This window comes from Aphelocoma coerulescens, chromosome 2 (genome assembly GCF_041296385.1).
Source record: "Aphelocoma coerulescens isolate FSJ_1873_10779 chromosome 2, UR_Acoe_1.0, whole genome shotgun sequence".
NCBI classification, from domain to species: domain Eukaryota; kingdom Metazoa; phylum Chordata; class Aves; order Passeriformes; family Corvidae; genus Aphelocoma; species Aphelocoma coerulescens.
Window position 1 is genome coordinate 82,852,666 of NC_091015.1, and position 14,196 is coordinate 82,866,861.

At 40.5% G+C, this 14,196-nt stretch overlaps 1 protein-coding gene across 3 annotated transcripts in view; it reads left to right on the forward strand.

The window, feature by feature from the left end:
• The window catches only part of DROSHA (drosha ribonuclease III), a 73,858-nt gene that overhangs the window by 1,559 nt on the left and 58,103 nt on the right, over nt 1-14,196 (forward strand). For 2 of the 3 annotated variants that reach the window (XM_069008301.1, XM_069008303.1), the window contains exons 2-7: nt 1,288-2,145; nt 5,572-5,664; nt 6,614-6,845; nt 7,395-7,536; nt 9,961-10,115; nt 13,652-13,732. In XM_069008301.1, the coding sequence (XP_068864402.1) occupies nt 1,295-2,145; nt 5,572-5,664; nt 6,614-6,845; nt 7,395-7,536; nt 9,961-10,115; nt 13,652-13,732 (1,554 nt within the window). In that variant the 5' untranslated portion in view covers nt 1,288-1,294. Of the gene's footprint in view, nt 1-149; nt 169-1,287; nt 2,146-5,571; nt 5,665-6,613; nt 6,846-7,394; nt 7,537-9,960; nt 10,116-13,651; nt 13,733-14,196 lie in introns of those variants that run through there. The other variant, XM_069008304.1, reaches the window with a different exon arrangement.

The window sequence follows — 14,196 nt, forward strand, 5'->3', positions numbered from 1 at the left end:
TTGATGTCTGTCCTTTTGTCCTGTGTTTCTTTTCCTTTCTCTGTCCAGTTCATCAGAAGCTGTCTACTTTCTCTCAGCAAGAGCTACATCTTTTGCTGCAGTGGCACCGGAATGCAGCTGAGAGTAGTGCTCTGAGCAGTCCAGGTTGGCCATGTTGCACTATAGCAGGTGGAGTATAGCCTGTGCATGTACTTCAGCATCAGCAAAGCCTCAGGGAAAGGGAAGCTTTGTTTTCTTTTTCTGGTGGTCTTTCCAATTATGTGTGTGTCTCCCTTTTCTTTCTCACTTCCTCTCACGGAAAACAGAATTTGACTTCTGGAGGTGCTTAGATAATTTTTTTTTTTCTTTCCCCTTCCATTCCAGCCATAAGTTTTTTTGAGTGTTTTTTCTCCTTTTTTCAGTTTTGAAACTTAACATTGTAATTAAAGAATCAATTTTAACTTTAATGAAGCACAGTGACTTTCATTTGTGTTAGTGCCTTAAATACATGCACAGTTTTGAGCAACACTTAAGCCTACTTGAAACAGGGATAATTTCTCAAGGGTAACAGCGCTGAGAAGGCAGCTGAGAGATTTCTTGGGAACTATTTCTTTCAATGAATCTTCACGAAATTTTTTCCATAACCTGTAAGACATGTAACCTGTTTTTCCACAAAAATATGCCTACCTCACTTGAAATACTTTGAAGGGTCTGTTGAATTCAGTCCTTTAGTAAATTGGGGACTCAACGGTGAATGTAAATTGCTAGTATCTCATTTAAAATTTACGTGATTTGTTGGGCTAGGTACTGTGGAATGAGGTGTTAGTCAAGTCATTCTGCCTGAAGTTTAGAATTGTGTTCTAGAAAGAGCTTTTTGTTATGCAATTTGGGATGACCACTGCAGTTGTTAATAGTGAGTGGTTTCTTTGTTGTGGGGTATCTGAAGGTTTTATATCAGACTGTCTAAGTACTGGTAGAGGTGCTTGAATCCTTGACCTGCTATCATAACAATAATTTGTTGAAATTAACACTGCCCTAACTTGTAAAGCATGGTCCAGCTTGGGTTCTGGCTTAAAGACAATAGAGTGCTTTCATGGATTAGAGGCTTAAAAGAATCAAAAGGGGCATAAATGACCTGCACTAAAGGTCTGAGAAGCACAAAGCTCCCAGTGAAAGTCTGTGGATATCATTTACTGCTTCTGTTAAAGGAAACTGCAATTTCAGTATTTTAGGAGTAGTTCCTGCAGATGCGTTGAGGACATCTTACAAAAATTGTGTGACACTGGATTTTTATTTCCCTCAATAAAGGTGAGCCATGTCTTTCCATTCTGGGCGAGGATGTCCCCGTGGCCAGGGGGGACCAGGAGCAAGAACTTCATCACAGACCTACCGCCCTCAGAACCTCCGTCAGCTTCACCCACAGCAGCCCTCTGTACAGTACCAGTATGAACAGCAAACTGCCCCTCCAACAACCTATTCCAACCCTCCAACCACCGGTTACATGCCTCCCAGGCCAGACTTTGTGCCCTATCCTCCTCCAGTGCCCCCTTCCACACAAAATCCCATCAGCCAGTGTCCCATGAGGCCGCCATTTCCAAACCACCAGATGAGGCAGAGCTTCCCAGTACCTCCATGTTTCCCTCCCACTCCTCCGCCAGTGCCAAATCCTAGCAACACTCCCGTGCCAGGAACACCTGCTGGACAAAGCACCTTCCCTTACATGATGCCTCCCCCCACAGTACCGCACCCTCCCCCCCCGCCAGTCATGCCACAGCAGGTCAGCTACCAGCCTGTGTACTCTGCGGGGTACTCGCAGCAGTCGTTCCCACCGCCCAGCTTCAGCAGCTACCAGCACAGCTCCGGCTCCTTCCCGAGCAGCACTGCCAGCAGCAGTGCCAGCAGCAGCCACTTCCGGCACACGGGGCAGTACCAGGGAGAGAAGTCCCAAAGCGATCGGCGGTCCCCAGACAGGAGCAAGCACTATGATGAGCACCGGCACCGCGAGCATGGTCACATGCATGGCGACAGGCATCGCTCCACTAACCACGGGGATCGTCGGGATCGCGGCCGCAGTCCGGATAGGAGGAGGCAGGAAAGCAGTCGGCACCGGACGGATTATGACAGAGGAAGGATATCGCCTCATCACAGAAGTTACGAGCGAAACAGGTAATTTGAAGTGTTATCTGCCTGCAGGGGGAGAGATGTCATCATTGTTCCATAGTATGTGTTTGCATCAATGTTTTCTTCCCTTACCCTTGTTTTTCCCTCTAGCTCGGCAAGTAGCCAGTAGTCAGGTCTCATGGAAAGTTTCTGTTTAGACACTTTCAGGAACACTGCCTTTGCCTCATGTTTGTGAGCTGGCAGACTTGTTGCTCTTGTCCATGTATATAGTTTTCAAACAAGAGCTTCTTTGCATCCGACTGAGTGGATTGCTGAGTAGTGCTGAACATCTTTAGTGCAGAAATTTATGTACATGTGGCAGGAAAATTGAGTTGGCACAGGTTTGTGCAGAAGACTCTACAAAGTTGAGTCTTACAAACAATCAAGCCCCAGCATTCCGAATTTCAAGGTTTAGGTACCAGAGTTAGGGTGCCAGGTGTTACTTTCTTTCAATAAGCCTTGTATTTGTAGAGAATGTGGACTTGGTGGGGTTTTATAGTCTGATAGGAGCCCATATCTAATTCCTGCAATGAGATGTTTTAGTGAAAAGCTTGTTATGTTCATGATGAAGACCCTCAGCAAGCCAGCCTCAAGAGAGGACTGCGGTGAAAATGAGTGTGGGCCAGTTGTAGGCTTCACTGATGTAATTTGGACAGATGAGTGTGCAGTGCTTATTTTGGGATTTTTCATGAAGTGTCTGTCCCTCTTCTTCATGAACACAAAGAGCTTGGAAATTATGAGCTGACCTGATGCCATTTGCTGTAGTGTGTTTTGGAGCAAAGCATCATCAGTTAAATCTTCCTCATGTCTTAGATTTGTTGTTTGTAGCTCTTTATGTGTCTAATAAACTGTCAAAATATTCAAAGTGCTGCTGGAAAGTTAAGTATTTAAATATTTATCAGGGCTCCTGGATCACATGCTCTTAATTTTAAAAGCTCAGAATTTTTTCATGCCACATGTGGTACATGAATTTACTCATAAAGCATGTGCAAATGAAGCCAGTTTGATTTACATATGCAGAGACTTAATTACAGAACCTTAGACACCTGCATTCAAAAAGAACTCAAGCCTCACACTGAGTAAGTTTACTTTGATTTTCAAAAGAAGATTTTCCTGAAACTGAATGCCGCTGGCATTAAGGCACTGGCCTTTTCTGTATGAGATGCTTGTGGAATTTTCTCCTCCTTGCTGCATAATTTCAAGCTTCAATTTTAAATTTTGAAAATGCATGTTTTCAGTAGCTTCTTTCTCAAACACTTTTGGATTGCTGCTTTAGGCCAACAGCTTCCAGATCTACTTGACAGTGTATCTATTTATTTTGATTCAGAACTGTTTGCCACACTTGGGGTTGGTTTTTTTGTGCAGCATCCGTCTCCCAAGCAAATCAGATGGCATGGAATATGCTCTTTCTGAAGACTGAAATCTGTGCTTGAACAAGGATGACGCTGACAAACAGGATAAATGGGGCTGGGGAAAACGATAGATAGTTTATCTGAACTTCTTGCTTTGTAAATTTGCATTCTGTTTCGTATTATGAGCATGGAAACAAACATATATATATATGTTCATAAATAATTTTGACTCATTCTGTTAACCCACCTAGCCACTTGAAGCACCTGTTTATAATTCCTAGTGTATCAACAGACTAGAAGTTTTAACAGATGAACAATGAGTTGCCAGCTGTTAGCAGAGTATAAAAACTGCCTGTGTGATCTTTCCTGCCTAATAAATACAGTAATTTCATGGAATCACTTAGGTTGGAAAACATCCTTAAGATCATCAAGTCCAGCCTGTAACCTAATGCTGCCAATTCCACTGCTTAATTGTGTCCCTAAGTGCCACATCTACATCTCTTTTAAATGCTTTTTTAAGGAATGATGATACCACCACTTTCCTAGGCAGCCTGTTCCAGTGCTGGATAACCCTTTGGGTGAAGAAATTTTTCCTACTATCCAAATGAAATCTCCCCTAGTGGAACTTGAGGCTGTTTCCTTTTGTTCTGTTGCTTGTTACGCGGGAAAAGAGGCTGACCCCCACCTGGCTATAAGCCCCTTTCAGGCAGTTGTAGAGAGCAACAAGGTCTTCCCTGAGCCTCCTTTTCTCCAGGCACAAGAACCCCAGCTCACTCTCCAGACCCTTCACCAGCTCTATTGCCCTTCTCAGGACATGGTCCAGCACCTCAATGTCTGCTTGTAGTGAGGAGCCCAAAACTGGACACAGGATTCTGGATGCAGCCTCACCAGTGCCAAGTACAGAGGGACAATCAGGGCCCAGGTCCTGCTAGCCACACTATTTCTGATATAGGCCAGGATGCCATTGGCCTTTCTGGCCACCTGGGCCTATGCTGGCTCATATTCACCTGCCTATGACCAACATCCTCATTTGGTGTAACTGCTAGATTTTGCTTAGCAGGCTGTAGCTCCCTGAGGGTTCAGCGAGGGTTTCCTAGGGCAATGCGACCTGTTGCATCCCGAAGTCCATTTCGGATGGCCCTGCAATCTTGCTCTGGTCAGCTATCAGTGTTACAACCAGTGATGATGGATGAAGTGAGAAGGGCCTCTCATGAGGGTTGAGATGGCTTTAATCACATTTTGTCCTCGTGATTTCCAGAGGCAGAGAGACCCCGTGGTCTGCACGTGAGGGGGTTTTGTCAGGGGTCCAGGGCCAGTACCTGGGCAGGGTTGGGGTACAGGAACCAATATGGAGAAACCGAGGGAGTGGCCAAGGCTAAGGGCAGGGGGGAGCAGGAAGGGGAGCATGGCATCATGAGAGCAGTGGGTTAACAGGCTACTACACTCATTTGTTCTGCTGGACAGCTTTCCAGCCCCTCTTCCCCAAGACTTCAGTTAATTTAAAGCTCTTTGATCCCAGAAATAGGTTTGGGTTGTCAAATTCTTTATGTGTATGTGCAAGCTGAGTTTTGTAGATGAGAGTTATAGTTTCAGCATTGTGCAGATTGTCTGTATCTGTCTGCTCTTTGTGTGTGCTTGAGGTGGCTGTAAGGGAGAGAGGGCTTGCCTCAAGCACTTGAATGACTGCTGTGTTTACAAAGCTATTGTGCTTGAAGTAGGTTTTCTTTCCCCTCCTTGGAGCATTTGGAATGGTTGTAGATACAACAATCTTACCCTTTGCCACTCATAACAGGAGAAGAGGAAGAATGGTAATAGGTCCTGTGGTGAGTTCATAGATGTTGCCTATGTATGGTGTGAATTAACTCTTGTATTGAGATAGACGGCTTTGTTGAAGCAGATGGAGGACATGGATAGATGACTCTTTTACAAGTTTCTTGAAGGTCAGTGTCAAGAACATCTTTTAGCAGTCAGCATGTGGCTGTCATTTTGCATTAACATGATCTTAGACTGCTTTTGTGTTCCTTTCAGGTGTTGAGTGTAAGCAGATTTCTCATTCAGCTTATTTTTTGAACTTTTCAAGGGAACGGGAGAGGGAGAGGCATAGGCACCGTGACAGCAGAAGATCACCATCACCAGACAGATCCTACAAAAAGGATTACAAGAGAGCAGGAAGGTAAGGAAGACTGCATGTGGTCTCTTGAGCATTTGAGGCTCTGTGCATCCACTCGTGATGTTTTGTGTGCATATGTGTCTCATTTGAAACTCAGAAAAGATGAGTGTCTTAAATTTATGATCGTATACTGATACTGATGCCAGTTATCTCAAGACCTTGTAGAGTTAGAAACAGGATTAATCTCTGGAGAGAGAGTTTCACTGCTGTGTCCTAAAGACTTTCTCTTACATCTTCTGTAAAGTACCAAAATTATTTAAAGTCATTCTATCTTTAGATTATCATTTAGAGGCTTTTCTTATATTGCTGCTCCTTTCTGAATTCTCGATAGTTGAAATCATTACAATGTTATTGGTTCTGTAGGCAGAGGAGATTTAAAAGAAAAAAAAAGCTGGTAGTTTCCTTATTCATCTTTTGAAAGCATTACTCTTGTGATGCATAAGGAATATCACACATTGTGTTGTTCAAAGGCATGTTAGAGTTACAGAAGTGTGGTTTCTGTATAATCTTTTTAATAAAACCTGAATTCTTTTGTCATGCCAATAGTTTGTGGGCTATGTTTTGAAACTTCTTACTGTAACTTTTAGTTGTTAGTTATGTGACTTTTATTTTTTACTACTGAGTTCCTAACTTAGAAATAAAATCAAAAGAAATTCACCTAGAATGAAGTAGGAATTGTAATTTAAAATGCCATGTAATTTTTATTTTAATTCTTTAATATGGCTTAAAATAAAAAGCACATCGAATTTTAAGTCATTTTTATAGCAGTTCAGAACTACAAATTGCTCTTGTACTTTTTGTGATGCAAGTTAAAAGCTAGAAAGGCAACTGATTTTGCTGCAGTTTATATGATAGAATGATGTACTGATCTGAAGCAAACTCTTTTTCATTTTAAAACCGTCACTGTTAAAATAATAAAGGGAATTGCTTTTGTTTTCTTTCTCCCTCTAAGCCGGTCTCCAAGCAGAGAGAGAAAGAGAACCCGATGGGAGGAGGACAGAGAAAGGTGGTCTGAGAACCAGAACTCCAGCAAAGAGAAAAATTATACTGCTGTCAAAGACAAAGAATCAGAAGAGAATGCATCTGAAAAAAATGAAGAGGAAGATGAGGAATTGCTTAAGCCAGTCTGGGTTCGCTGTACCCATTCTGAAAGCTATTATTCCAATGACCCCATGGATCAAGTGGTATGTCAGTGGGAACTCTAAAATGACTGCAGACAGTCCTTTATAATAGGAACCCTTCAGCAGGATCGTGTTTTGTGTCATTTAATTCTTCTCTCTTCCTAATCATCTCAGTCTTTTAACCCCATTAGGGGCTTCATTCGTTGCTGTTCTTCTCTGTTTTCATCAGTTCCTTTTGTCTGTTAGCATTCAGATAAGTGGTACACGGAAAGGGGGTACTTTTTTACTTTTTTTGTCTCCAGGAAGGAAAGTTCGATTTTTTTTTTGCCTATTATACCTGTGTTTGAGCAAAGATGCCTCAAGCACCATATATTCCTGCAACCTTGGAGATGTGCTATACCAGCAAATGAAATCATTTGTTTGTTCACCAAAGCAATGTAATGATATGCTAAAGCCTTATTAGGTATTCTGGTGTTTCACTGAGCTACAAAGATCCGTCTTTCCCACCTTCTTGCTTTTTTTCATTAAATGCTGGTAGATATTGAGTTCCTGTGCTATATTAACACTCTCCTTTTTTTTGTTCTGTTGTTGCTCTAATTTTTTTATTAACAGGGGGACTCTACTGTGGTAGGAACAAGCAAGCTCCGAGATCTGTATGAAAAGTTTGATGAGGAGTTAGGAAAGCGACAGGCAAAGGCCAAAGCAGCCAGGCCGCCATGGGAGCCACCGAAAACCAAGCTGGATGAAGATTTAGGTAAGATGAAATGATGACAAAGCTCTGAAATGGAATAATCTGTACTTAATCTCTTTTGGCAGTTGTGTGTATTTAATAATGTTGATAGGTGTTTTTTAAGTCCCTCCTTTGTTATTTCATATCCATGGGAGTTTTACTGTAGTTTTGACTGAAGCAGAGTTCAGTTCTTTACCCAGAAAGCCTAGGGGAAAAGGGGGGGTATCCAGCACTACTAAATGCTGGTTTCTTCCATGGCATGAAACACCCTGAGCATGATCAGATAGTCCAGAGAATGGCATATGAGAGGTTTTGAGGAGCTCCTGGTTTTACATTTCTGAAGACCAAGCAAGGGTAGTGGTGATAGACTCATGCTATAAAAACAAACATAGGAGTTTTTCTTCAGTATTGTATTTTTGTTGTGCAGGTCTGCTTAGTATGATCAGACCTCTGCAAAAGTATTAGTTTTCATAACATACATTATCTGCATTATCTTGTACTACCTGTATGGTCTTCTGACACTGAAATACATCCAGCAGCATCAGATACTGGGGAAATACTGGTTGAATTATCAGGGCAGAGGTTTTTATAGCAATTTGTCTACCCAAAAGTCAGTGAAAGCTATTTTTCTTGGTTTGTTTTGTGAAAGCTGTTGTTCTTTTCCTACTTCCAGCATTTCAGTGTTTCATAGTGTGTTTTTTAATGCTTTAGTTCAAGACATTTTAGGCATATCACAGTAATTTAGATACTCTGTTGGGCTTGCTTTGTAAATATTGCTTCATGTTGGCCAGGTAAGCTGCTTCAAACTTTCATGTCTCATCTTAGTAACTCATTAAAAAGTCACATATCAAAAATCAAAGCTGAATTACAGGCCTGATTACATGGTTACATGCTGATGGTATAAAAGGATGCAATGAAGAGGAAAGAAAAAGAGAAATACAGATGAAATAAAATGTGAATTCACTTTTGTAAAGGAATTCTTCACATTTTTTTTGAACAGCGAATTTGCATATATTTAAACTCCTTCAAGAATCACTAGCAAAGTAAACCGTAGGGTTTTTTCGGAGATGTTTTTTCATGTGGGTGAATCAAGGATGGGACTGCTGCATTCAACATACCTGCATAAAGCTGTTATTCCTCAGATCTCTGAGGAAGAAAGCCTGCTGCTCCAGGCTAAAATATGATAGGGCCAAGAGCAACTTCTCCATTTTCTTTTCCTAGTCTTTCTGGAGAACCTGAAGGCTCTATTCACTCTCTTCACTGTTCCCCTGGGCTAATTTGGTGTCTGTGGCAGCTTCTCCTACAGCCATGTAGTGTCTAGTAGTTTGTCTTACTTTTTAACTTCAGTAAATGCTGTCTCTGTTCTGGCTTGTGTCAGCAGTAGTCGTGTTTTGCAGTGAGATAGCAGTGCACTCCAGGAGTGCTTTTAGATCATGAAAGGCTGATGATGGAAGAAATTCTTTACTTGGGGGTGGAGAGGCACTGGAACAAGTTGCCCATAGAGAGAAGTTATGGATGTCCTATCCCTGGCAATGTTTAAACCCAGGCTGGATGGGGCACTGAGCAACCTGGTGTAGTGGGAGATGTCCCTGCCCGTGGCAAAGGGATTGGAATTAGATGGTCTTTAAGGCTCCTCCCAACCCATACCATTCTATGATTTCAATACGTGACATCGAAAAGTTCTGTGTTAGCCTTTTGAAACTCCAGCTTACTCTCATGGGTTCCATGCACATTTTGCACCTGAAAATAGACCTCAGTATTAATCAGTTGTAAATCAGAGAAGTTCTGAAACTTAAGTCTTTGTGAATATTTGTAGGAATACACATGTGCATACTTTGTAAGAAAACTCTTATTTCAGCTGAGCATAGATGACCTATGTAAACCACGTGCTCCAAGGACATATTTTAATAACACCTTATGCCAAATTATGAACTGTGTAAAAATACATCTTGATTAAAAAAAAAAAGGGAAACTTTTTCCTACTGATAGTCTCTCATTTTCTTTCTCTCCTTTTTCTTTCAACTAAGGAGAGTCTCGCGTTCAGTAAATGTGTATTTTAAAACCATAGTTTCACAGTATTTGAAAGCACTGACGGTACAGTAATATATTTTAAGTCAAAACTTGACAAATGGAAGAAATATTGCATTTTATTCCAAGAATAATAAACTTTACTTGCTTCCTGGTATATGTCTTGGCTGTGAATGCATTTATTTAAATTGGACCTGAGGATATCTGTGAAAATGAGTGACTAAAATTACGTGCATAAGAAAGGGAGTTACTTCAAAGTACCACAGGAGATTACAGATATGTGAGATCAAGGTTTTTGAATGTGGAGGTTTTTTTAATATTAAGTCCAGACATTAATTCATGTTAGAGAATGCATTGCTATGGAGAAGAGAGCATGTGGAAGTGTTTTTCAGCTGTCTTTATTTCTTCTGTGTGAATCAGAGAGCTCCAGTGAGTCAGAGTGTGACTCTGAAGATGACAGCAGCTGCTCCAGCAGTTCAGATTCAGATGTTATTGACGTCATTGCAGAAATTAAGCGTAAAAAGGCACACCCTGATCGTCTCCATGAGGAACTGTGGTACAATGATCCAGGACAGGTAGGGTGTGAGGAAAAAGTGCTGGGTATCCAAAGGTCATTCTCCCAATAAACTGAAAATTCTGCATTGTTGTCAAACATGTAGAGTGACTTCTATTTCAAAATGCTTTCTTTACCCCTGTTTTCCCTTTTCTCTCTCATCTTCTTCAAAGCATTTCACTTTTGATTTCAAGAGTGTGGTTCCAGCTGATTAATCCTGTGGATTATTCAGTTGGAATCATGTCTGACAGCATTAATAAAAACTGAATTGCTAACAGTATGCTAATGCTATCCTTTTAGCCCTGAGATAAAGGTACACAACTGAATTGTGTGGTGGAGAAAAGGCAATATGTGTACATCCTTTACAAATTTTTCACCTTAAGCTCTCAGCTCATAATGATAAATAATGTTTTAAATACACAGCTAATGCTTCTAATTTCTTGTCTAATGGTTCTTTTGTAATTGCATGGAGATTGTAATTCTCATTAAATATAATTGCTGAGCTCATGAAGTGCTGTTTTGAATGTACACATTGCACAAAAGACTAGTTTTTGTTTGCAAATTCACCATCTTCATCTTTCTTACTTAAATATTTTACAATCTATTTTCTCATTTCAAGTGACATGTCAGTAAACTTATTTTTCTGGCACTTTGTGTGATGTATGAGTTTAGCGTGCAACAAATCATAATGTGAAGAGATACTGCAACGCATATTGCCACTGTGGTAATTCAAAAGTCTGTTGAATATTCTATTACAGATTCCTGTTTATGCTTCTAGTTTAAAAAGAATGATTGAGCATAGCTAGTTGGTTTTATTTGTTTGGAAAACAAACTTAGCGAACTGTTTAGATATTTAACAGAAGAAGTTGTGTAGCTCTTGGGCACACTTCAGAGTAATGTTCTATGAAGAATATTAGCAGGAAAAAAGTGGAAAAACTGAGTTTCTTGCTGAAAAACATTTTTTCCCAAAAACTTTCTTGAGACTGACTCTTCATCTTTTTTGAAAGGGCTACAATCAATCATGGTGAGCTTGTCAGTGCTGTTGTACTTCTGTGTAGATTTTATTTGAAAACATTGAAGTTTTCATAGGTATTTATCTGGTGTGTCAAAATGCTTTCTGTCAATAAATAAAACAGGAATGATTGACATGCACTCTGACATGTACAAGTACACTGTCTGACATGGAACTAGATTTGTAGGATGAATCTTCCCAACCCTTCGATCTGAGAAGCTTGTTTGTTAATTTGGATAATCTCCAGCAGTGCTGACAGTTGCCAGGAAATAAATTGTTAAATTCAATGCCACCACAGCGGCTTTTGCCTTACAAATGTGATCTGCTTGTTTGTGTTGCTCTGTTGGTCAAAGAAGGCATTGCCTATGTAATTTGTAATCTCTCACCATCATTTTACCATCAATTCATGATTGCTCTCCTGCATTTTTTTCTATGAGCAGTGTTGTTAGGAACAAGCTAGAGATGGATCTGACTTGCTTCTCAAGTCTTGGCTTTACAAGGACTTAACATCTCTCTGAGTTTTGGCCTGTGCATTTAATAGAAAAGAAACAGTATTTGTGCTGAATAGTTCTAAGAATTAAGGATGAGATTTCAAAAATAAGTGATAATTATTTAAATAGCCTCAGCAGACCCTTAGTTTTGGGGCACTGATGAGCAATTAGCTGTTGACTGTGTTTTTAACTCTCTTCTGTCTTGTTGCTGTGTATGAGGAAGTATGCTTCTACCTAATGAGCATGATTCAATTTCTTGGAGCCTGTTCTTCTCAAGAGTATGGGAAAAACTGTGAGAACAACAAGCTGTCACGTCACTCCATTGTTAAGATTGTGTGGCTAAGTTTCCAAACGAGTAGGGAAGTTCCCTGCTTCTTATGATCCTTTGCACGTATGCATTGTGCCAATTTGAAGAAACTGAGGTGAACATTTAGAGAATTAACATCAAAACTAAAAGGTTGCATCCCTGTCCCAACTGCCTAAAGCTAACATTAACAGTGGTTTAATGAGTCTTTCTTCCTGTGGTATCTTCACATTATATCTAATATATGATAATGCCATTTAGCCCCACTGTGGATGCTGTTTGTGTTTTCAGACTGCTTGTAATAGCATGGAAACTTCTGCTGGTTTTTCTGTTGCATTGCAAGTTTATTGTTTGTTTGGTTTTTTTCCTAAGTCTAAAAGAAGTTTAATTTCTTGGATTCAAACTTTGAAACCTTGGGTTGGGAACTTACTTTGTTTCTCTGGTTTGTTTCTGGGCTTCTTTTCTTGGATTTCTGCAATGGGCATAATGTTAAGGGCAGAAAGCTTTAGGCTGTTGCAGTAGTTGATAGTCTGCATTGATCTTGGTCATAAAAGTGAAAAGAAAGATGCTAGCATTGTAATGTATGCACTGGCCCTTTTTGGTATAGCTGCTTGATGCTCATACTGAATACTCAAGTGGGTGTTTCTTCCCCCTTTATCTTTTTTACTGATCTGTTCACTGGATGGATTTGAAGTGTTCCCATTAGTTCTTTGAAGTACCAAGTAAAATCTTTGAATAGTCTGCATTTCAGGAGATAGCCTTGTTCCATGTCAAAAGGCTTAGTTGAGGATGGGTTTTCAGTCAGAGAATCCAGTGGAACTGTTTGAATATGGAGATTTCAGCATGTAAATGTTGACACACACATGTTTAGGACCTGAATTTCGTTTTAGGCAGTCATCATGCTGTTTATGTGTATAAGCAATGGAAAAGAGGTATATTATAGCAGGGTAGTAGAATTCTGTTGAGAGTGCTTTCCCATCTTGTGCTTCTGAAACAGTGATGCAGTTCTAATGCTGCTGTGCAGTTTTCTGTGCTAGTTTGAAAACAAACCAGTGGGGGGCACCAAGTCAGAATAACAATTTAATGGAAATTAAAGAAAAGGAAAAGAAAGTAAAAGAAAACACTGACAGAGTCAAGATACAACCTGAGTCCCTGTTAGGCAGGGTGGTGGTAGCAGTCTGGTGGAATGGTGGCTGCAGTCCTCTGAAGTGGTGATCCTGTAGTAGAAGGGGTCTGCTCTTCCTCAGAAAGTCCAGTGGTGGCTGTGTAGCTTCTGTCCTCTGGAAATCCAGTGGAGAGAGTGTCTCTGGTGCTCAGAGTCCCAGATTATATCCACGATGGGATGCTTGGTTCCTCCCTCTGGGTGGAGCATCTCACAATGGGGTAATGAGTCATGAGGCCAAGTGTTGATTAGGCTCGTTAACAGAAGATAGTCCGGAGGGAGTTATCTCTGAGTCATGCAGCAGGACAATGATGGGCCATTAACAGCAAGATAGTCTGGGGGGAGGAGGCAAGGAAACACTGCCCCACCTGATTTCCACTGCTCATGAGGGTGGTAATAGAATACACTTCAACCCAGGACATTTTCTTAACATTAGTCTATACTGTTTTCAGTTTTATTGGCTTAAGAACATCCACTTAATCTAAGCATGACAGGCTTTTAGAAGCATCAGCACTCAGGGCATTAAAACCAACATACTTTCCCAAAACCACTTTTCAATAAAACCAGAATCCTATTTTGTTTTTGACAGATGAATGATGGACCTTTGTGCAAGTGCAGTGCTAAAGCCCGGCGAACGGGAATAAGACATGGCATTTATCCTGGCGAAGAGGTATTAGTAATTCTAAGGATTGCAATTATGAATACACACTTGCAGCTGTAAATTCCTGCTTAGGTTGATTTGAGGGGTCTTTCCCATGATTTACCAGCTGAGTAAAAAAAAATGCTTGTGCAGCTTTAAATCATTTAGTTATGTAACCTCATATTTAAAATGCAATACTGGTAGTGAAATCCACCTGGAAACTGTAGAAAACTTTTGCCTGTGTTTGCTTAGTTTTAGGTTTGTTTGGGTTTTTTTTTAAGTTTCTGAAGCATGATTATGTTCATAGAAAAGAACTTGTGATCAAAAGATCTGCTATCTTCAAGTGGATGAATACATTGTGAAGGGCCCACTCTGCGAAGTGATTACTTTAAAAGAAAAAGTAAATAGTAATCTGCTGCTGAAAGAAGCAGAAGGCTTGTCAGGAGGCATTCTTGCCTTAGCATGTAGGCTTTACAATTTATCTTTGTGCTTTT